General features: G+C 46.7%; 1 protein-coding gene across 1 annotated transcript in view; it reads right to left on the reverse strand.

The window, feature by feature from the left end:
- The window catches only part of MCM3AP (minichromosome maintenance complex component 3 associated protein), a 109,594-nt gene that overhangs the window by 58,115 nt on the left and 27,583 nt on the right, over positions 1 to 23,896 (reverse strand). The window contains exons 7-14 of the mRNA XM_063931836.1: positions 22,901 to 23,040; positions 22,187 to 22,384; positions 21,702 to 21,970; positions 11,713 to 11,875; positions 11,464 to 11,624; positions 11,129 to 11,352; positions 9,433 to 9,608; positions 4,039 to 4,139 (exon numbers count right to left, since the gene is read on the reverse strand). Of these exons, the coding sequence (XP_063787906.1) occupies positions 4,039 to 4,139; positions 9,433 to 9,608; positions 11,129 to 11,352; positions 11,464 to 11,624; positions 11,713 to 11,875; positions 21,702 to 21,970; positions 22,187 to 22,384; positions 22,901 to 23,040 (1,432 nt within the window). The remainder of the gene's footprint in view (positions 1 to 4,038; positions 4,140 to 9,432; positions 9,609 to 11,128; positions 11,353 to 11,463; positions 11,625 to 11,712; positions 11,876 to 21,701; positions 21,971 to 22,186; positions 22,385 to 22,900; positions 23,041 to 23,896) is intronic.

Raw genomic sequence — 23,896 nt, forward strand, 5'->3', positions numbered from 1 at the left:
TAGGAGGATCGAAAGAGCCAGTCGTCGAATGCGTTGAAGACTCACTGGATTCTACCAGAAGCAAAAACAAATATTCCAGAAGAAGTTGTCAAGGACCTGACATGGCGTCCACGACTGCTACATGAGGATCCCTGGAGTGATCACTGTACCAAGGAAGCACTTTTTGTTGAGACAAGATGCACTGAGGTCGATGTTGGGCTTGTGACACATGTAAACCAAAGACAGAAAAACCTGTTGGTTTAGCTCCCATTCCCCAGGGATGCACAGTGTGACAACTTAGGAAGTTGGCTCCCCAGTTAGCCACTCTGGAACCGGAGATGGCCGATATTGCCAGGACCCAAAGTTCCGCCCCCTGCATATGTGCGTTACTGCTCCGATAGCTCAACAGCTGCGACTGCCACTTTACTTGTTGATATAGACTACTGCAGTTCCGTTGTTCGACTGGATGCAGACTGGAAGTAAGCTTGAGCTTGTGTCAAGGCATTGCAGATGGCCCATAGTTTGAGAATGTTGTTTGAAAGGGACCTCTCCACTTCAGACCATAGTCCTGAAAATGCCAGAGTTGAAATACAGAACCCAACGTCTGATACTAGCGACTGTGTTTATGAAGTTCCATGTCCAGATAGAAAATGGAGCCCTGTGGGTCAGACTCGGATCATGAACCATTGTCTATGTAAACTCAAGTCTGCCTGGGACTAACAACATAGAATTTGAGAGAGAAGAATCCAGGCATGAGACCGGTATTGGAGCCACCTGGAATGTTGTCACTATCTTGCAGAGGAGGTGTATGCACTTGATCACTGACCCCTGTGGAAACTGCAGGAAAGTACGCACTATGGACTGGAGATCATACCCTTTTTGTCCGGGGGAAGGAAAATCCTCTGACACCTGGAGTTGAAAAGGAGAACCAGGAACACCATCCTTTGAGAAGGAAGAAATACGGAACCAAAGTCCACTGTAGATGTGTACGAAAAAAGGTGCATCAGACGGAGCTGTTAGCAACAAATCGATTAAATATGGAATGGAGTTGACTCCTTTATTTCGGAGGAGGCCAACCAAGTGAGCCAATGTCCTGTGAGGAATCTGGGTCTGTGGACAAACAGAAAGGATGGACCTTGAGTATGAGGGGTACCAAAGAACCTGCCTGGCACGTGTTCCTTGGGATTGAGAATGTATCCCAGTGATCATTCCGCACATCTAATGGTCTAATTGAACAAGATAAAAGGGGGCTCCTACAACTGGGGAACAGACTGCCTGAATCAGTGAGCCCAGCTGAGGGCATATAAAAGCCATTGCTCTAGGTCGATGTGCGCCCCCCCTGCAAAGTACACTTTGATTTTTCCACGAATTGCAACCATAAGGAGCATCTGGCCGTTACAACCAGGGCGGAGATACAAGATGAATAGAAATAGAATCCAAGAAAGCATCATTGACAGAGGACAGAGCTTCAGAGACTTGATCCGTCAAAATGTATAATCTGAAAAGGATCATCTGATTGCATAATGCATATTTCCGTATTCAATATGCAACCGCCCTAAAGACCCAGTCACTAGCCAGAATAGGGCGAATACTCATTTAAGAACTAACTCACTGTTTTCTATCTGCGGGCTCTTTTAAAGGTCACAGACTGCAATGTCGACCTAGCCAATCTCATAATGGATGCGTGCACTTTTTGGTGGAACCTCCATTAGTTCAGTGTCTTCATCAGTGAAAGGATAAAGATACACATTTTGCAATTGTGATATTCTAGATCTTAACCGACAACATAGTATACTAGAGACAGACACCTTACCATGGGAACCTGAACCTTTACATCAGGTTTTGAGCCAAACTTCCTACAACACTTTCCCAACATGAGGAAAGAGGTAGCAAAAACTAAAAATCTATTTCTTTTTCCGTTTTAAAAGAGAAGTGGAGTCTGGCTCAGGCAGAGCGACATCTCTTGCTGCAGAGACTCAAAATGTGGGTCATGACAAGGAAACGATATACAGAGAGGAGCAGGACTCCGCTAAGTGGCAATAGAGCCTGAGGATGCAATCATCTCGGTTAAGGAAGTAGTCATCTCAGACAGACACCTGCCCATATTGTGAGCCTACAGGGGATCCTTAGCAGGATTAGAGAAAGCTATAAAACAGACCTGCCTCTGAAGTGACCATATCTGGCCATCATAACCACTAGGCCAAATGTCTGGCCTTTGAAGTAACTGGGCTATAGTGTCGGTCATGGACCTGGACCACTGCAGTAGCGTAGACTGGTTATGTTACAGTATAAGTTGAGTAGAGAGCGTTTATCTTTGTGTAGCCTTTTGGTAATTTCTTAGTGCACAAGAAGAATAAACAGCAGTCTTGACTGTTTCCTCACCTAGTAATAATGAAAGGAAAACACTGACTACCAACAATCACCCCCTTAGGTGTGAAAGTTGTGCGCACGGTCTATTTTACATTGACTTGGCTTTTAAAATTAGACAAGATTAGTGGGCTATCTTACGAGCCCATAGAGGCTCCTCAGCAGAATCAGACTGATCTGATGAAAACTCCGGGTACAGAATCAAAAGATATAACAGCAGAAGCTGAGCAGAGATCACCTGGCTCCATGCAGGTTTTTGGTAATTTCTTGGACCAGTCTAGCTTGTGGAAGCTTTGTCTGGTTTTCCTGATATAATATTAAAGAATGTAAACCAATGCCTCCCAACAGTCACTCTGTTATATGTAGATATACAGGACTGAAAGCAGTGTCCTTTTCATGTGTCGACCTTTCATGTGTCGACCATGTGTCCATGTCGACCAATAGTGGTCGACCTAATGACTGTCGACCATAACATGGTCGACCATTCATACCGGAACCCATCCGGCTCTGGGTCATCAGTAATTTGAAGAATTAGCCTGATAGCCTCCAACAAGTCAGGAACATCCACCTGTGAAACAGATTTCCCATCAGAAGCATCAGGATCAGAATCTGTGGGGTCAGTATATACGCCATCCTCATCAGACGAGGTGTCTGGGACGTTGGTGGATTGTGAGGAAGTAATAGCCCGCTTAGAGGACCCCGTGGTCTTGGACGGGCGAGGGTTAGATTTCTGTATAGTCAGAGATTGGTTCAATTGCTGTAACTGAGAGGACAGTTGATCTGCCCATGGCGAATTAACTGCAGGGACCATAAGCGTTTGTACCGGCACAGGAGGTCCCATAGGTGGCGCAAGTCTAGTTACTAGCGTACTCAATAACGTGGAAAAAGTAGCCCAAGGCTGGTCATTTTGAATCCCCGTTGCTACAGTCCCACTGGTGGGCAAGGAACCCCCAAAACGAGAACCCTCAGCTGCTATATTCTGGACTTCACCACCGGGTACTGTGGGCTGTATAATAAACAGTTTTTAATAAAACCGACCTGTGCCCTTGCCCTGGTGGTCTAGTGGGGTCCCTGTACTGCCACAGTGTCCACGCCAGCGCGCGCGGCCCACCTCCCACCGGCCGCGCCGGATCGCGATTTCCAGTGGGTCCCGCCTTGGGGACCCTCTTACCTCCTCCCTGTGTGCGGCCACGTGATCCAGGAGGGCAACGGTGGTGTGTGTGTGACTAACAAAGAAGAACCAGAGCCTCCGCTGTAGGTACCCGGCAACCAGGGCGCGGGAGTGTACAGCGCCGTTGGGGGAGGTGATGGAGCTGCAGCAGGAGATGTCTGACTGACATCCAGCACTTACAGTACCTCTGCTGCAGCCCTTGAAGTTTTAATTTTTCACTTTGAAAACCTCTTCTCAGGGCTGCTGGAGCAGCCCCCCTGCACTGCATGGCACCAACTACAAAACTGAGCTCCTGTGCATGGAGGCGGGGTTATAGAGGAGGCGGCGCTATGCATTCTGGGAACAGTCAAAGCTTCTAGCCTGTTGGTGCCTCGGATCAAGATCCTACTCTACACTCCAATGTCATTCCCTGTGGAGCCCAGTGTACCCCGCAGCAGAAAAACAACAATTTCTGGGGTTGGGGACTATACAAATGTCATATAAAACAATAAGGGAATACAAATAGCAGAGCAATAATGTACCCAAGTACAGCAGAAATGTACGCAGCTCCAGCTTGGCCGAGGTCAGCACTGAATTCTCTCACTGTATCCTCCACAATATCCTCCATCACTGCAGCCACATCCTATATTAAGAGATAGTAGAAAGTTTGAAAAAAATAGGATTTTAATACCTACCGGTAAATCCTTTTCTCTTAGTCCGTAGAGGATACTGGGGATGCTTCAAGAACCATGGGGTCTAGACGGGATCCGCAGGAGACATGGGCACACTATAAGACTTTGAATGGGTGTGAACCTGCTCCTCCCTCTATGCCCCTCCTCCAGACTCCAGTTATAGGAACTGTGCCCAGGGAGACGGACATTTCGAGGAAAAGGATTTATTTAATTTTAAAAACTAAAGGTGAGATACATACCAGCTCACACCTCAAACATGCCGTACAACATGGCATTCAACAACAACGCATGCAACGGCAAGACTAACATCAGCCACAGACTGACTGAACTCAACACAACATGTGTGTAACCATAACCAATAACTGCAGATACAGCCCGCACTGGGACGGGCGCCCAGCATCCTTTACGGACTAAGAGAAAAGGATTTACCAGTAGGTATTAAAATCCTATTTTCTCATACGTCCTAGAGGATGCTGGGGATGCTTCAAGAACCATGGGGTTTATACCAAAGCTCTAGAACGGGCGGGAGAGTGCGGACGACTGCAGCACCAAATGACCAAACAAGAGGTCCTCCTCAGCCAGGGAATCAAACTTTTAAAACTTCGCAAAGGTGTTTGATCCCGACCAAGTAGCAGCTCGGCAAAGCTGTAATGCCGAGACCCCTCGGGCAGCCGCCCAGGATGAACCCACCTTTCTGGTAGAATGGGCCTTCACCGACAGCGTGCAATAGTCTGCTTGGAAGCAGGAGCCCCAATCTTGTTGGGAGAAACAGAGCCTCTGTTTTCCTAATTTGAGTCGTTCTGGCGACATAGATTTTCAAAGCTCTGACCACATCGAGAGACTTCGATTTCGCCAAGGCGTCAGTAGCCACTGGCACCACAATAGGCTGGTTTACATGAAACAATGAAACCACTTTTGGCAGAAATTGCTGATGAGTTCTCAACTCCGCTCTATCAGCATGGAAGATTAAATAGGGGCTTTTGTGAGACAAAGCCGCCAATTCAGATACCCGCCTTGCGGATGCCAAGGCCAACAACATGACTACTTTCCAAGTAAGGAATTTCAACTCAACCTTACGCAAAGGTTCGTACCAATGAGATTGCAGGAACTGCAACACCACATTAAGATCCTATGGTGCCATTGGGGGCACAAAGGGAGGTTGGATGTGCAGCAAGCCTTTCACGAAGGTCTGAACTTCTGGAAGGGAGGCCAATTCTTCGTGAAAGAAGATTGATAAGGCCGAAATTTGTACTTTAATGGAGCCTAACTTTAGGCCCGCATCCACACCTGCTTGCAAAAAATGGAGCAAACGCCCCAGCTGAAATTCTTCCGTAGGAGCCTTCTTGGATTCACACCAAGACACATATTTTCTCCAAATACGGTGGTAATGCTTCGCCGTTACTTCTTTTCTAGCCTGAAGTAGTGTGGGAATTACTTCACTGGGAATACCCTTTCGGGCTAGGATTTGGCGTTCAACCGCCATGCCGTCAAACGCAGCCGCGGTAAGTCCTGATACACGCACGATCCTTGCTGTAACAGATCCTCTCGTAGAGGAAGAGGCCAGGGATCTTCTATGAGTAATTCTTGAAGATCTGGATACCAGGCCCTCCTTGGCCAGTCTGGAACAATGAGTATCGCCTGAATCCTTGTTCTTCTTATGATCTTTATCACCTTTGGAATGAGTGGAAGTGGAGGGAATATATAGACCGACTGAAACACCCACGGTCTCACCAGGGCGTCCACCGCTATTGCTTGAGGGTCCCTTGACCTGGAACAATATCTCTGAAGTTTCTTGTTGAGGCGAAACGACATCATGTCTATGTGAGGAATTCCCCAACTACTTGTCACTTCTGCAAAGACCTCTTGATGAAGACCCCACTCTCCTGGATGGAGATAGTGTCTGCTGAGGAAGTCTGCTTCCCAGTTGTCCACTCCTGGAATGAAGACTGCTGACAGAGCACTTGCATGTTTCTCCGCCCAGCGAAGAACTTTTGTGGCCTCCGCCATCGCCGCTCTTTGTTCCGCCCTGGCGGTTTATGTACGCCACTGCTGTTACGTTGTCTGACTGAATCAAGACGGAGTGCATTGAAGAATTGACACTCTTGCCGGTTTCAGAATCTGTTTTACCATGTTCTGTATTTCCAGAGCCTTTTCCACTGGAAGAAAAACGCTCTGTAATTCTGTATCCAGAATTATACCCAAGAACGACAGCCGTGTCGTCGGAACCAACTGTGATTTTGGCAAGTTTAGGAGCCAACCATGTTGTTGCAGAATTGTCAGGGAGAGCGTAACGTTTTTCAGTAATTGCTCCTTTGATCTCGCCTTTATCAGGAGATCATCCAAGTACGGGATAATTGTGATTCCCTGCTTGCGCAGGAGAACCATCATTTACGCCATAACCTTGGTGAAAATCCTCGGAGCCGTGGACAGACCAAAAGGCAACATCTGAAATCGGTAATGACAATCCTGAACAGCAAACCTCAGGTAAGCCTGATGTGGAGGATATATGGGGACGTGTAAGTAGGCATACTTTATGTCGACCGACACCATAAAATCCCCCTCCTCCAGACTGGAGATCAATGCTCGGAGAGATTCCATCTTGAATTTGAATTTTTTTTAGATAGAAATTGAGGGATTTTAGGTTTAGAATCGGTCTGACTGAGCCATCCAGCTTCGGGACCACGAACAGGCTCGAATAAAAGCCTTCCCCCTGTTGTGACGGGGGTACCGTGACAATGACATGATTTTGACACAGCTTTAGTATTGCAGCGCATACTACCTCCCTTTCTGGAAGAGAAGCTGGTAAGGCCGATTTGAAAAATCGGTGATGGGGCACGTCTTGAAACTCCAATTTGTACCCTTGGGCTACTATTTCTAATACCCAAGGTTTCAGGGCCGAGCGAACCCAGACCTGACTGAAGAGTTGGAGACGTGCCCCCACCGGTGCGGACTCCCGCAGAGGAGCCCCAGCGTCATGTCGACACACGCGTACCGTGGATTTAATAGAAGCCGGGGAGGACTTCTGCTCTTCGGAACTTGCTACAGCCTGTGACCTTTTTCCCCTTCCTCTTCCTCTCGTAGCAAGGAAGGAAGACCCTCGTCCTTTTTTGTATTTATTGGGCTGAAAGGACTGCATCTAATAGTGGGGCGTTTTCTTTTGTTGTGCAGGAACATATGGTAGGAACGATGACTTACCCGTGGTAGCCGTAGATACCAAGTCAGTGAGGCCGTCACCAAACAAGACACTACCGTTAAACGGCAGAGACTCCATAGTCTTCTTAGAGTCAGCATCAGTATTCCATTGATGAATCCACAATGCCCTCCTAGCCGAGACTGCCCTTGATCCTAAAAGGCCAATATCCCTCGCAGCTTCCTTTAGATAGGCTGCAGCGTCCCTGATATGACCCAGTGTCAAAAACACGCTATCCCTGTCCAGGAAAATCTATCTCAGATGACAAGTTATCTGCCCACTTTTCAATAGCGCTACTCACCCATGCCAATGCAACGGCAGGTCTGAGCAGCGTACCTGTAGTGACATAAATGGATTTTAGTGTATTTTCCTGCTTACGATCCGCAGGATCCTTTTGGGCTGCCGTGTCAGGAGACGGAAGCGCCACCTTTTTGGACAGACGCGATAGAGCTTTGTCCACCGTGGGGGTTGACTCCCACTTTTCCCTGTCCCCAGAGGGGAACGGATATGCCACTGGAATTCTCTTGGGAACCTGTACCTTCTTGTCAGGATTTTCCCAAGCTTTTTCAAAACACGCGTTTAGTTCATGAGGGGGAGGAAACGTTACCTCAGGTTTCTTTCCCTTAAACATACAGACCCTAGTATCAGGAACAGCAGGGTCTTCCGTAATATGTAATACGTCTTTTATCGCCACAATCATGCACTGAATGCTCTTAGCCAGTTTAGGATTCAATCTGGCATCACTATAGTCGACACTGGAATCAGAGTCCGTGTCGGTATCTGTATCCGCTATCTGGGTAAATGAACGCTTCTGTCACCCCAAGGGGGTCTGTACTTGTGATAATGCATCCTCCATGGATTTTTTCCATGTCTGGTTCTGAGACTCAGATTTATTTAATCTCTTATTCAACCGAGCCACATTTGCATTCAAAACACTCAACATATTTACCCAATCAGCCGTCGGCGGTGCCGACATGGTCACTCCCACAGTCTTTTCTGTCCCCACTCCAGCCTCCTCCTGGGAAGAACATTCAGCCTCAGACATGTCGACACACGCGTACCGACACCCACAACCACACTGGGGCTATAGGGGACAGACCCACAGCAAAGCCTGTTAGAGAAACACAGAGGGAGTTTTGCCAGCTCACAACCCAGCGCCTATCCTGGTATGAAACTATTAAAACAATGCCTCAGACCTGTTAGCGCTTTTATATTAATAAAACAGCACCAAAATACTGGACCAGCGTCTCTGCAGCTCTGTGAAGAGAAAATGGCGCTGATTAGAGCTGAGGGCTAAGCCACGCCCCCTTAATGGCGCGCTTCAGCCCCACTATTTTTCAAATTTTTATATTGGCGGGGGTCCGGTTTTTAGTGCCCAGGCACTGTAAGCCTCTTTTGCCAGATTATTTATTGAGGATTCATGCTGCCCAGGGCGCCCCCCCATGCGCCCTGCACCCTGTAGTGCCGCTGTGTGTGTGGGAGCATGGCGCGCAGCACGGCCGCTGTGCGGTAGCTCAAAGCCGTCACTGAAGTCTTCTGTCTTCTACTCACCCGTCTTCTGACTTCTGGCTCTACAAGTGGGGTGACGGCGCGGCTCCGGGAACGAGCATCTAGGCTTACCTAGCGATCAGACCCTCTGGAGCTAATGGTGTCCAGTAGCCTAAGAAGCAGAGCCTTGAAACTCACAGAAGTAGGTCTGCTTCCCTCCCCTCAGTCCCACGATGCAGGGAGCCTGTTGTCAGCAGGTCTCCCTGAAAATAATAAACCTAACAAAGTCTTTTTCTGAGAAACTCTGGAGAGCCTCTCAGTGTGCATCCAGTCTCACTGGGCACAGAATCGAACTAGAGTCTGGAGGAGGGGCATAGAGGGAGGAGCCAGTTCACACCCCTTTTAAAGTCTTAAAGTGCTCATGTCTCCTGTGGATCCCGTCTATACCCCATGGTTCTTGAAGCATCCCCAGCATCCTCTAGGACGTATGAGAAAAATAAAAATAACTATATAAAAATTATGAGCAACGGTAGAACATTTCAATGGAACGTTCATTGTGCATTTACCTCATCAGTAAAAGTTGGCTTAGGTGGAGATGGAGGGTGAGAAGGTGCCATAGGTGGCTGTAAAACTGACTGAGCAAAGACAGAAGAAGATTCCCGAGTGTCTGGTAGAAGCACAGTAGCTTGTTTGACTGGCATCTCTTCAGGGGCAGGTATGTTGGTCTCTGGTTTATCTGTACCTAAAACAGTAAAAACACAATGTAATCATGAATAAAATGTTTAAGTTATAAGGTGTGTTTAAGTGATAAGCAAAATGCAATCATAACACAGATAACCATAAGGTGTGTGCTCTTATATAAGCACAGCGTAAACCCCAGGACACACAATACACTGTGGAGCATCAGTTCTATACAGAAATCTAACGTCAAACGTCAGAAAGTGAAACCTCTCAAATGCCTCGGAGGTGTTTTAGCCGGTAAGATTTAACTTATAATAAGTTTAACATAATAATAAAGAATTAAAACCCCCCATAAAAAACAGAAGTAATAATAATTACACATTTGCAAACATAAAGGGTTACCAAAAGCTTCTTGTATTCCCCCTTTTTGTTGCCATCTAATGGGTGCATTCAATGCTTGTCGGATCTTTTCCAACGGAAAGGATCCGACAATGCAGTATTCAATGAGCGGCCAAATGCGACTATCTGATATGGCCGTTCCCGACAACTATCACATGCCCCTATTACACACGCCCTAGGGACGTCTGCCTTCCTAGGGCGTGTGTAATAGGGGCATGTGATACCCCGTGCTGTCACCTATTTTTGACCCGTCCGGCAGGCGGGTTCTCTAATGCAGAGCGCCTGTGTCACGTCCGTGCTGCTGCTGTCCTGATGTTTCCAGTCACTGACCCGCTCCTCCTCTCAGCTCGTACTCATCAGTCCCGTCTCCTCTCCTCACATGGTCCCCGTTCCCCCTCATGACGTGTTCCAGTCCCTCTCCTCCTCACCCGCCTGCCCTTCCTCCTAATTCTCCCCCATCCCCACACCCCTCAAAACATGTTTTTTTTAAAGTCGGATTGACATTGTCGGAAACGGGGCCAAAACCTGTTGGATTTAGCCATGTTTCCGACAAAAGCACATGGATCCGCGGCTATTCCGCCGATCCTCGTGTTCTCTGACAAGTCGGAATTCCCGACTTGTCGGAAAAAAAGCAGCCCGATTGAATAGGTCTGAACCCCTTCAGACCTAAAAAAGTCGGAAACTGACGTCTTTCCGACAAGACGGCAGTTTCAGACTAGAATTAAATACACCCCTAAAACGGAACAGCAGCCGGGATCTTGACAGCCAGAAGAATGACAGCAGGATCTCAACAGACAGGAGCCCGCTGGTAAGTAGTGGGGCTAGGCACTACGGGGAGGTTAGGGTTGAAATAATTACCGGGATGCACCAAGATTCCGTTGTTGATCTTCTGACTTTCTGAATCCCAACTGCTGGGAATTCATACCCACCCCTTTAATTACTTTTCTGGTTCTTTAATAGAGAACCAGCAGATCCCCAGTTCAACTGGCTGCATGTGACATATAGGATGGGAAACCTTACAGAAATCTTTTACCTAGCTGGCAGTACTGCTGCAACTGAAGCTTCTCCATTCTTAGATTTGGAAAACCACTCCCTACCATTCTGTTCTTGTTCTGAGAGCTCACAACTTCAAGTTGCTGTTCCCTAACAGAATAACCTGATTGTGTGTTCTTTGCCACTGACCTGTTTCATCTCTGATTCCCTGCTCGACTGAAGTGTTACTTCCAGTATACTTATTCTGTTCATCAAAGCTGCAGGCAGGCACATGCAAAGTAAACTGTGGGAGTGGGGCTCCATTCACTACTTCCCCAAAAGACACTTGCCGCTTTTTGCTGATGAATGTGCACCTCTTTGGCTGCAACGGTACCTCAGGCTCAGCAAAGGATGTACGATTAAACTCTACAAAACTTTAGGATACAATAATAAGAAAAAAAAAAACCACAGTCAGTTGATACAACAATGGACAATTTCTCCTGGATTGAAGTTGGTTGTCAATACAAAGCCCCAAGCCCACTTACCCATCTGACACACATAGGCCATAAGCTGTAAGAAATTCTGTAGCTTCATCTGTATCTTGGAAAGATAAAAGGCGCACCATGTTCTCCAGTGGGAACAAGGTGGGTCTCTGTACACTGGGCGTGTATGCTACATTGAAGACATGCAGCGCATTTCGCCGTATCTAAGAGAACAAGAACACCGGTAGGAGCATTCATAAATAATAAAAAAATGTATTTTTTATGTACGAAAGTCCAGAATGTACCTATTACCTGAGCAAAATAACAGTGTAAGACACAACTGTTAAGGTAAGATGCAGAACGGACTAGTCGGAAGAACCGGACAATGTTTGTGCTATTAAGTGCAGTGAAAACCTGAACAGCAAATTTCACTTCTTCAGAGTTACGAACTGCCTCAGGAAACTGCTGCACTTCTCTGAGAAAAACAAACAAAAAACCTTTATTAGAATAATGAGTAAGAATGTGAGGGGAAGAAACTAAAAAATGGATGACCCAAGCAATACAGCAATTTATCTCATTTTCTAACAATCACGTTTCAAACTATAGGTTATGGGGAACACTTGCCCTCTCAGATTGTAAACCTGCAGCTGTCACTTTTCTCTCCATGTTTATCTGGCATTCAGGACACAGAGGTAACGCCACAGCTAAGGCTATGGATTTAGGTGTATCCGCCTTTGTGGGACAGTGGAACAGGTGCAGCAGACACTTGCGAGTGCTGCCACACATATATTAGAGCTAGCCTGGGTTAAATATGTGGTACAGTCTTTTGCCCTAGAGGAGAAGGGTAGGGGAAACTCCATTCTGTCAGTGAAGTCTCAGAGAATAAAACCGTTGGTTGTAGGGATGGGGACCATAAGCTCTGTGACAGCTCTTCTTTTGGATCCAGTTTGCGCTCAGGGTCTGGAAAGGCTAGTCTAAGGCCTCATCGAGGTTTCATCTTCGGAAAGCGTGTTTGATTCCAGCTCTACAGCTAAGAATCCAAAAATGTCCTGTGGGATCAGATTCTGAATACTCCTCTAAAGAGGAGGCAATGTGGCTGCTATTTTGGAAATCGGCGGGGATATATGGACGGGCCCGCTGCATGCTGGGAGGCCATAAAGCTTTGACCGTTTGGTGCAGATCCACTGTTGCTCCACCATATCCCAATGTATCCTGTGGATACCCTGTGGACCCTGCAGGAGAAATAGTGGATTCTGCTAGACATCAAGGTGGGAAACAAATTTTGTGCGAGCTGTGCGGCAAGCACAAAACATTCAAGAAAGTACTGAGCCAGCATACCAGCAAATACTGTATGCGGCTAAGAGAGGAAAAATTTGTCTTTGAGATACACCCGCAGCAGTGTAGATAGATTTTAGTGGGGCCTCAATTTTCCTATTCCCCGGGTCCTTTACCATTAAGGATCCTGAGGCAGGGAGTACCACCTTTTTGGAAAGGCGGGAGACAGAGACATCTACAGCTGTCTTTAGGGGCAAATGGGAAGGTATGCAAAAATCGTTTTGACGCCTGATATTTTTTATCAGGAGTTTTCCAGGCTAATTTAAACAAATCATCTAATTCCTTGGAATCAGGAAAAGTGACTGTCAGATTTTGTCTTGTGGGAGAAAAAATGACTGCTGATTTGTAGCGTCCTCCAGGGGGAGCTTTAGCAGATCCCTTATAGCCAAAATGAGGGGTTCAATACCCTGTGCAGGGGTGAAGTCGCCACTTATGTGGTCCACATCATCCTGTATATCATCATCAGAATCTGATAGGAGTGCAGGTAAAGCACGTTTATGGGCACCTGTAGTAGACAGTGGGGAATGGGGGGCATCAGCCCTGGTAGCCAGACTTGCTACTGCTTGTTGCAGTTCTTGTGTTTTATTGGCATTAGCAGTTAATTGAGATAACATATAAGGCATCATATTTTTGATAGCCCCCAGCCTGGAGGGCTCGTGACTCTCCCCCACATTGTCAGCATCTTGTGATTTCTGACTTCACTACTCACATAATAAGGAGCCAGATGTGATAGGGGAGAATCTGGCATTACATACACTGCATAATTTTTGTTTCACCATTATGGAGTAACACACAATAACACATACAACACAGACTGAGTCACAAACAAGCCTGCCCTATTGCATGTGAGAGGAGACAAATAGTAAGAGAGGTCACAAGCACACCAACGCTGCAGAGCCCCAGTGAGGCTGTCAGCGTTTTTATATAGATATATCAGTTAAACTGTTCCTAACTAGGATTGCCCTAGAGGAATATTGTGCACAAATAGAGGCTCTCCCCCTACTCAAAACACCATGTACCAGTTATCCAGCGTGTGACAAACGGAAGGCGCCAAAATGCTGCTGAGCCCGCTCTGATATAGCTCCGTCCCCCCGTAATAGCGCCGGAGCTACTGTTACATATTTATACTGGCAATGTCTCCTAAATGCGTTGTAGTGTCACATAAATGTTAAGTACAGCTAATGTCAGCCAGTGTCATGCAGGGGCTACAGCGGGTCCCCCCTCAGGAGGGACCCGTATGCCTCACCCGCGTTTTTACCGCACCATGAACCGGGGGACTCCCCCCATCGGGGCCCCCGATGTGTACTCACCACTGACGATCACCTTCAGGAAGCGTCAGGGGTGGGCGGCATGCTGCGACAGCTAAGGCGGAGTGCCCCGCTGAACAAACAGCATCTCAGGACGGTGGTCCTGCAGTGGGGAAGTGGCTCTGCACCTCACGAGGTCAGTGACCCCCCCCCCCCCCCCCTTAACTCCCATGGCGCAGGTTTGCTGTTGCCCAAACAGCGTACCGAAAATAATAAAGTTTTAAAATAAATTGAAGAAAATATTATTTTACTTACCGGTAAATCTATTTCTCGTAGTCCGTAGTGGATGCTGGGGACTCCGTAAGGACCATGGGGAATAGACGGGCTCCGCAGGAGACAGGGCACTTTAAGAAAGAATTTGGATACTGGTGTGCTCTGGCTCCTCCCTCTATGTCCCTCCTCCAGACCTCAGTTAGAGAAACTGTGCCCGGAAGAGCTGACAGTACAAGGAAAGGATTTTGGAATCCCGGGTAAGACTCATACCAGCCACACCAATCACACCGTATAACTCGTGATAAACTTACCCAGTTAACAGTATGAACAACAACGGAGCATCAGATCAACCCTGATGCAACCAACATAACCCTTATTTAAGCAATAACTATATACAAGTATTGCAGAAGAAGTCCGCACTTGGGACGGGCGCCCAGCATCCACTACGGTCTCTGAGAAATAGATTTACCGGTAAGTAAAATCTTATTTTCTCTAACGTCCTAGTGGATGCTGGGGACTCCGTAAGGACCATGGGGATTATACCAAAGCTCTCAAACGGGCGGGAGAGTGCGGATGACTCTGCAGCACCGAATGAGCAAACACAAGGTCCTCCTCAGCCAGGGTATCAAACTTGTAGAACTTTGCAAAGGTGTTTGAACCTGACCAAGTAGCCGCTCGGCAAAGCTGTAATGCAGAGACCCCTCGGGCAGCCGCCCAAGAAGAGCCCACCTTCCTTGTGGAATGGGCCTTAACTGATCTAGGCAGCGGCAACCCAGCCGCAGAATGAGCCTGCTGAATCGCGTTACAGATCCAGCGAGCAATAGTTTGCTTTGAAGCTTGTTGGAAGCATACAGGATAAACAAAGATTCTGTATTCCTGACCCTAGCCGTTCTGGCTACATAAACCTTCAAAGCCCTGACCAAATCTAGTAACTCTGAATCCTCCAAGTCACGAGTAGCCACAGGCACCACAATAGGTTGGTTCATATGAAAGAATGACACCACTTTTTGCAGAAATTGTAGACGGGTCCGCAATTCTGCCCTGTCCATATGGAAAACCAGATAGGGGCTTTTATGTGACAAAGCCGCTAATTCTGACACACGCCTAGCTGAAGCCAAGGCTAATGACCACCTTCCACGTGAGAAACTTTAACTCCACGGTTTTGAGTGGCTCAAACCAGTGTGACTTCAGGAAACTCAACACCACGTTAAGATCCCAAGGTGCCACTGGAGGCACAAAAGGGGGCTGAATATGCAGCACTCCCTTTACAAACGTCTGGACTTCAGGAAGAGAAGCCAGTTCTTTCTGAAATAAAATGGATAGAGCCGAAATCTGGACCTTAATGGAACCCAATTTCAGGCCCAAAGTCACTCCCGACTGTAGGAAGTGAAGGAAACGGCCCAGCTGGAATTCCTCCGTAGGGGCATTCCTGGCCTCACACCAAGCAACATATTTTCGCCATATACGGTGATAATGTTTAGCCGTCACATCCTTCCTAGCCTTTATCAGCGTAGGAATAACCTCATCCGGAATGGCTTTTTCTACTAGGACCCGGCGTTCAACCGCCATGCCGTCAAACACAGCCGCGGTAAGTCTTGGAACAGACAGGGCCCCTATTGCAACAAGTCCTGTCTTAGAGGCAGAGGCCATGGGTCCTCTGTGAGCATTTCTTGCAGCTCTGGATACCAAGTCCTTCTTGGCCAATCCGGAACAATGAGTATTGTTCTCACTCTTCTTTTTCTTATGATTCTCAGCACCTTTGGTATGAGAGGAAGAGGAGGAAATACATAAATCGTCTGGAACACCCACGGTGTCACTAGTGCGTCTACAGCTATCGCCTGAGGGTCTCTTGACCTGGCGCAATATCTCTGTAGCTTTTTGTTGAGGCGGGATGCCATCATGTCCACCTGTGGCAGTTCCCACCGCCTTGCAATCTGCGTGAAGACTTCTTGATGAAGTCTCCACTCTCCCGGGTGGAGGTCGTGTCTGCTGAGGAAGTCTGCTTCCCAGTTGTCCACTCCCGGAATGAACACTGCTGACAGTGCTCTTACGTGATTCTCCGCCCAGCGAAGAATTCTGGTGGCTTCTACCATCGCCATCCTGCTCCTTGTGCCGCCTTGGCGGTTTACATAAGCCACTGCGGTGATATTGTCTGACTGAATCAGAACCGGTAGGTCGCGAAGCAGGGACTCCGCTTGACGTAGGGCGTTGTATATGGCCCTTCGTTCCAGGATGTTGATGTGAAGGCAAGTCTCCTGACTTGACCACAGCCCTTGGAAATTTCTTCCCTATGTGACTGCCCCCCACCCTCGGAGGTTGCATCCGTGGTCACCAGGACCCAGTCCTGAATGCAGAATCTGCGACCTTCGAGAAGGTGAGCACTCTGCAGCCACCACAGGAGAGACACCCTGGCCCTGGGGGATAGGGTGATTAACCGATGCATCTGAAGATGTGATCCGGATCACTTGTCCAGTAAGTCCCATTGGAAGGTCCTCGCATGGAACCTGCCGAAGGGAATGGCCTCGTATGATGCCACCATCCTTCCCAGGACTCGAGTGCAGTGATGCACTGACACCTGTTTTGGTTGTAATAGATTCCTGACCAGTGTCACGAGCTCCTGAGCTCTCTCTATCGGGAGATAAACCCTTTTCTGGTCTGTGTCTAGGATCATGCCTAGGAGAGTCAGATGAGCTGTAGGAACCAACTGCGACTTTGCAATATATAGAATCCAGCTGTGTTGCCGTTACACTTCCAGAGAAAGTGATACGCTGTTCAGCTACTGCTCTCTTGATCTCGCTTTTATGAGGAGATCGTCCAAGTACGTGATAATAGTGACCCTTGCTTCCGCAGGAGCACCATCATTTCCGCCATTACCTTGGTGAACATTCTCGGGGCCGTGGAGAGACCAAACGGCAACGTCTGAAATTGGTAATGACAATCCCGTACCGCAATTCTGAGGTACGCCTGATGAGGTGGATAAATGGGGACATGAAGGTATGCATCCTTTATGTCCCGAGTCACCATAAAATCTCCCCCTTTCAGGCTTGCAATGACCGCTCTTAGCGATTCCATCTTGAACTTGAACCTTTTCAGGTATATGTTCAGGGATTTTAAATTCAATATGGGTCTGACCGAACCGTCCGGTTTCGGGACTACCACATGGTCGAATAATAACCCCCTCCTTGTTGAAGAAGGGGAACCTTGACCACCACCTGTTGAAGATACAATTTGTGAATTGCAGTTAACACTGTTTCCCTCTCGTGGGGGGAAGCCGGCAGGGCCGTCGGTGAGGGGGCATCTTCTCAAAATCCAGCTTGTATCCCTGAGACACAATATCTATTGCCCAGGGATCTAACAGGGAGTAAACCCACTTGTGGCTGAACTTACGAAGGCGTGCCCCCACCGGGCCTAGCTCCGCCTGTGGAGCCCCAGCGAGATGCAGTGGATTTTTGTAGAGGCCGGGGAGGACTTCTGTTCCTGTGAACTAGCTGTGTTGTGCAGCTTCTTTCCTCTGCCCCCGCCTCTGGCAAGAAAGGACGCACCTCGGACTTTCTTGTTTCTTTGTTCGAAAGGCTGCATTTGATAATGTCGTGCTTTCCTAGGCTGTGTAGGAATATAAGGCAAAATATCAGAATTACCAGCTATAGCTGTGGAGACTAGGTCCGAGAACCCTTCTCCACACAATCCTCAGCCTTCCATATGCCTCTTAAGTCGGCATCATCTGTCCATTGCATATTCTACAGGACAAGCCAAGCAGAAATCGACATAGCTTTGACTCTAGGACCCAGTATACTCATGTCTCTTTGGGCATGTTATATATATATATATATATATATATATATATATATATATATATATATATATATATATATATATATCTTAAGACAGCATCTTTAATATATATATATATATATATATATATATATATATATACACACACTAGGGTCTCAATCTCTGCTGATAAGGTACCTGTCCACGCTGCCACAGCGCTATAAACCCATGCCGGCACAATCGCCGGTCTGAGTAGTGTACCAGAATGTGCACGCTATCTGCAGGATCCCTGAGAATAGCTGTTACGTCAGGGCTACCTTTTGGGCAAACGTGACACCCTAGGGGAAGATTCCCATCCTATCCTGGCCCTAGTGGGGAAAGGATACTGCCTGAGATTCTTTGTGGCAAACTGCAGTCTCTTGTCTGGAGATTCCCGCTCTTTTTCATCATGAGAGGAGGGAAATTTACCTCAGCTTTCTTCCCCTTAAACATGTGTACCCTTGTGTCAGGGACAGAGAGGCATCAGTGATATGCAAATCATTTTTTATTACAATAATCATATTGAATACTTTTCTGCCATTTTGGCTGTAACTTTGCATTATTGTAGTCGACACTGGACTCAACCTCCGTGTCGATATCAGTGTTTATTATTTTGGATAGTGAGCATTGAGAGACTCTGAAGGTCTCTGCGACATAGGGACAGACATGGGTAGATTTCCTGTCTGTTCTCTAATCTTTTGTGCAATAAATTCACCTTAGCACTTAATTACACATATCCAAACAGGTGTCGGCGCTGTCGACGGAGACACCCTCACACACACATATTTGCTCTAACTCCTCCTTAGGGGAGCCTTTTACCTCAGACATGTCGACACACACGTACCGACACACAACACTCTCAGGGAATGCTCATCTGAAGACAATTCCCCCATAAGGCCCTTTGGAGAGACAGAGAGAGAGTATGCCAGCACACACCCCAGTGCTATTAACCCAGGAATGACACAGTAACTTAATGTTAACCCAGCAGCTGCTGTTTATATTGATTTTTGCGCCTAATTATGTGCCCCCCCCCCCCCCCTCTCTTTTTACCCCCTTCTACCGTGTAACTGCAGGGGAGAGACTGGGGAGCTTCCTCTCAGCGGTGCTGTGAAGAAAAAACATGGCGCTGGTGAGTGCTGAGGAAGAAGCCCCGCCCCCTGAGCGGCTTCTGTCCCGCGTTTCTGTGTAAAAATATGGCGGGGGCCCATGCATATATACAGTGCCCAACTGTATATATTCACTAAAAAGAAAGGCGCCTGTGATAGAACCTGTGTTGAGGTGCTATTTGCTGCTCTCAGAATAGGGTATTAGCGTCCCTATATAAAGTGAACAAGCAAAAAAGAAAGCGCAAATAGACTTGAATTATTCCATATTTATTATATCTAAAATTGCACATAGACCAAAACTTAATTTAAATTATACCAATTAACAAATGGATTTAAAACAACTTAACACTTTAAAAATATATTTCATTGCATAGGATCCCTAACACTCAAATATCCTTATGGTTCCACTCAAGCAGTACCCTACTGATTACTAGATAATTTTCACAGGTGTCCTTTAGTGAAATCAGTGTAGAAAGAGTCCAAGAATGGTAAAAGACCCTTATTTGTATCCACCAGTCACGTCCTGTGTGATAATATATGTATTTATACCGTAATCATGGTTGTTGTTTCTTTTAAGAAAAAATTGAAACAGTTAATGTAACAAATATACTGATACTTCAGGTAGCTAAAAGTCAATTAGTAAAGCAGGCTTTATCTCGTATTGCAGCCTCTCTAGAGCGTCTCCATCTGCCGCTCTCTACCTTAATCACTTATTGTGTTCAGAGCGGTTAGGCTTACCGCTTCCCTGAGAGTTAAGATCCACGGCGCCCGGATTGCGCGCACCGCCTGGCGTGTCCAAGGTGATTGTAGCTGCGGCGCCTGTGTTCACCTCTCAGTGCCCGACTGGACCGCTGGCTCCAGGCACGTGATCGGCAGCCACGGTCCCTGCTTTGCAAAGGTACCAATGCAAGTGGCTCCAGACCCAGGATCGGACTGTCCAATATGGTGAATGATGCTGAAATCGGTGGCAACCAAATATGTAAAGAGTGTTTGGATCCTAAAAACACCCTGACGCGTTTCTCGACAGTTATAAGCTGGTCGTTTCTTCAGAGGGACCAGTCTGTCAGATTAGACAACTGCGGTCCAGACACACAGAATGCGGTGAACAGACAGCGTCGAGAGTGGTGAGAAAATCAGTGACAATAAAGAGATGAATTACTTTATATGTAATTAGTCAAAGTTCTGAAGGAACACAGCAATCATTACCCAAATGGTGACTGAGGAAATTACTTACCAGGAGCACCATTCAAACTAAACATTACACATACAGAGCCCAGTGAGGGGCACTAGGAGTTATACACATACTATATTAACACATCGTGAAGCTCGGCCTATTGTAGAATCCGAGTTACTTCTCTCATGGCCATGTGACTGACATTGTCCGACTGTACCCGCACCGCCTTCGAGTGCAGAAGCTGAACAGCCTCCTGGAGGGCGCTGAAGATCGCTCTCAGTTCCAATACATTTATTGGCAGTAACTTTTTATGGACTGACCAGCTTCCTTGGAAGTGAAAATCTAGAATCACCGCGCCCCAACCTCTGAGACTGGCATTGGTTGTTACAAGGATCCAATCTCACATACCGAACCTCCGTACTGCTGTAAGGTTGTTCGGACGAAGCCACCAAAAGGAGGGATACTCGAGTCAGTGGACACAGTTTCACCATCCTGTGTAGCTGGAGATGCAAACCCGACAACTGATTTAAATGGGAGAGTGTCGAAGGCTACTACCATCTTTCCAAATAGACTAATGCACAGAAGTAACAATACCTTCTTCAGCCTGAGGACCTCTGAACCAACAGCCGGATACTCTGAGCCTTGTCCTCTGGCAGGAACACTTTCTGTACGTTCATATCCATGATCATCCCCAGAAACTGGATACTTTGGGTTGGCAACAGATTGGATTCCTTGAAATGGAGTATCCATCCATGTTGTAGTAGGACCTCATGAGTGAGCAAGGCATGTTCCCAAAGAAGCTCCTCCAACAGCGTGTTGAGTAAAAGGTCGTCTAGGTACGGGATAATTGTCACCCCTAAGGATCGGCGGTGCGCTACCATGACCTTGGTGAACACTCTTGGAGCGGAGGACATGTGCAGGGTACGCCCCCATCAGTAACACGATGGATGGGGCACATCACCATTAGTAACGTCGAGGAGGCCAGACCGCCCCCAACAGTGACGCAAGCTGGGTCACGCCCTCTTCCCTGCCGGCCGTGCCCCCTTCCCCGCACCTGTGTGCCCTGCCCCTATCCTAGGGGGAAGACTAAGGAATTCACCTGTATATACGTAATAGATATACCACTCTTGGGTGTGCGGTCACGTTTTTATATACGCACATTTATATCAGGTATGCATATATCAGAACACAACCGTACACCCAAGAGTGCTATATCTAATAAAATGGTCCCTATTGTGACAAAATAGTTCTATGTGCAGAAGTGCTTTTTATCGCATGGGGTAATACTAGCAGAAAGTCATTGGAGGCCCATCAATTCCTATTTTCATCATTTCTGTACTTGCGGTAATATCTTACCTGAGAATATCTCCCTTGTTGAGGTTGAGCAGGACACTGTATCCCCTGAATTCTGGCTCACAGGTGCCCGTCTCCCCACGATTATGCAAGTCCTGATACATCTCCTTCAGACTCTGCAGACACTTTGTCAAGTTTTCATTGTTGATTTTTGGGTCGAATGAGCGCAATGGCTCCTCACACAAATCATAAGAACAGTGGATGTGAAATCGTGTACACTTCTCCATCAGAGATACAGTAAAGGGGTCACTTAAGTGCTGTTGTGTGATGTCCTAGCAGGAAACAGAAAACCTCAGGTGATTCAAGGTTAGTGAAAATGGTTACCACATTTTAATTTTATAGCTCCATCAATGTACATAGCACTGTACAGAGATAATACAGTTCATTCTTATCAGTCCTTGAGCTATTGGAGTTTACAGTTTAAATTCCCTAACATGAAATGTATGAAATCTAACAACCACCATCCAAAGTCTACAGCCCGTTCTCACCTTCCGGATCCCACGTGTCCGGTTCCAAACAAAGTCATACCATTCCCGGTAGTTTGCCTCCCCCTGATCCATGATATGGGTCACCAGATAATCCATAGTCATACGTAGGACCGGTACAGGACGTAATTCATGAGGCAGTGGCTCCTCCTGATCTGCTGAAGAACGGCTATACTCTTTAATGGCGGCTGCGTGGTTAAGCTAGGAAAACCAGAAACAAAACCAGTACATCAATTCAAATGACGGATTATTTATTATTTCCCAGTTTATTTATTTATTACCAGTTATTTATATAGCGCACACATATTCCGCAGCACTTTACAGAGAATATTTGGGCATTCAACTCAGTCCCTGCCCCAGCGGAGCTTACAATCTATATTCCCTATCACATGTACACAAATTCATGCTAGGGTTAATTTTTGTTGGGAGCCAATTAACCTACCAGTATATTTTTGGATTGTGGGAGGAAACCGGAGTATCCGGAGGAAACCCACACAAATACGGGGAGAATATACAAACTCCACACAGTTAGGGCCATGGTGGGAATCGAATCCATGACCTCAGTGCTGTGAGGCAGTAATGCTAACCATTACACCATCCGCACTGCTCATTATGTACATTTTATCAGGTAAATCATCAATATAATCCATGTAAGGACTATGCACACATTATTCCAGAGGTCAGGTCTTAATCTGATGATTTCTGAGACGGTTGTACCTGGTCAGTTCCTGGAAAGAATTCATAGACACTAAGCTGCTTGCGAGTCTCCCTCATGTATCTCTCCTTTTCAGGGCACATATCAGGGCATGTCCCTACAAACAGTTTGGCTTGGTCTAGCTCAGTCCGCTTCACTCGGGCTACAAAAGGAGAAAGACAAACAGGGGAAGGTTGTGTAAAACAAATGTAATATACAAACCTGCTAAAAAGGAGGGGTAGAGAATTTGTCCACAGTAACCAATCAGATTCTACCTGTCTTTTTATAGAATGTACTGGATAAATGATAGCTAGATGTCGATTGGGTGCTATGGGCAACGTCTTAATTTGTCCTTATTAGAAGGTTTGATACATCTCCCCATATTTGTGGAAATGGCAATTGAAAAATTTCAGATCAAAAATGTGTTCTTTCTTTGCTACACTGTACAGTTTAATATCTGTAATAAATGCTAAGTTTTAATTCAATAATAATTACGAATCTCATGATAAAAAAAGAGTGCGCCACAAAGTAAGACTTCTTTGGAGGACGACCCTCTTATGGTCATTCTCCTCCTTTTCCAGATACTGTACCATGCTTACTGGTGCACCTCCAGCCTAACCCAATCCAGTGTAGGATATTCCGCCTACTTAATTATTTTTCCAAGGCTGGTTCTTATTAAAACAGCTTTTTCTTAGTTATATCGAGAGAGCCTGTGCATAGCCCTTCAGACTATACGTCTTTCCTTTTTAAACAGATACTGTATGCTGAGCTTAGTCTCAGTTTCTGTCTATTTTGCACGGCAATAACAATCTTAGTACATAGCTTGTACATAATATATTAAAATCTAAGATACAAACAAGAACAGGGAGGAAATCTATCTGTCCAAAATATAATTACAGCACTTAATTATGGCAAGCTTCTCAGTAAAAAATGCCTCGAGTGGCAGGCGTAGAATGGAAGATTTGAGCAACATTTTCCCGACACTATGGGGGAACAAGAAAGTGAACCAAGGTGGGATC

The sequence above is a fragment of the Pseudophryne corroboree genome, chromosome 6 (assembly GCF_028390025.1).
Source record: "Pseudophryne corroboree isolate aPseCor3 chromosome 6, aPseCor3.hap2, whole genome shotgun sequence".
NCBI classification, from domain to species: domain Eukaryota; kingdom Metazoa; phylum Chordata; class Amphibia; order Anura; family Myobatrachidae; genus Pseudophryne; species Pseudophryne corroboree.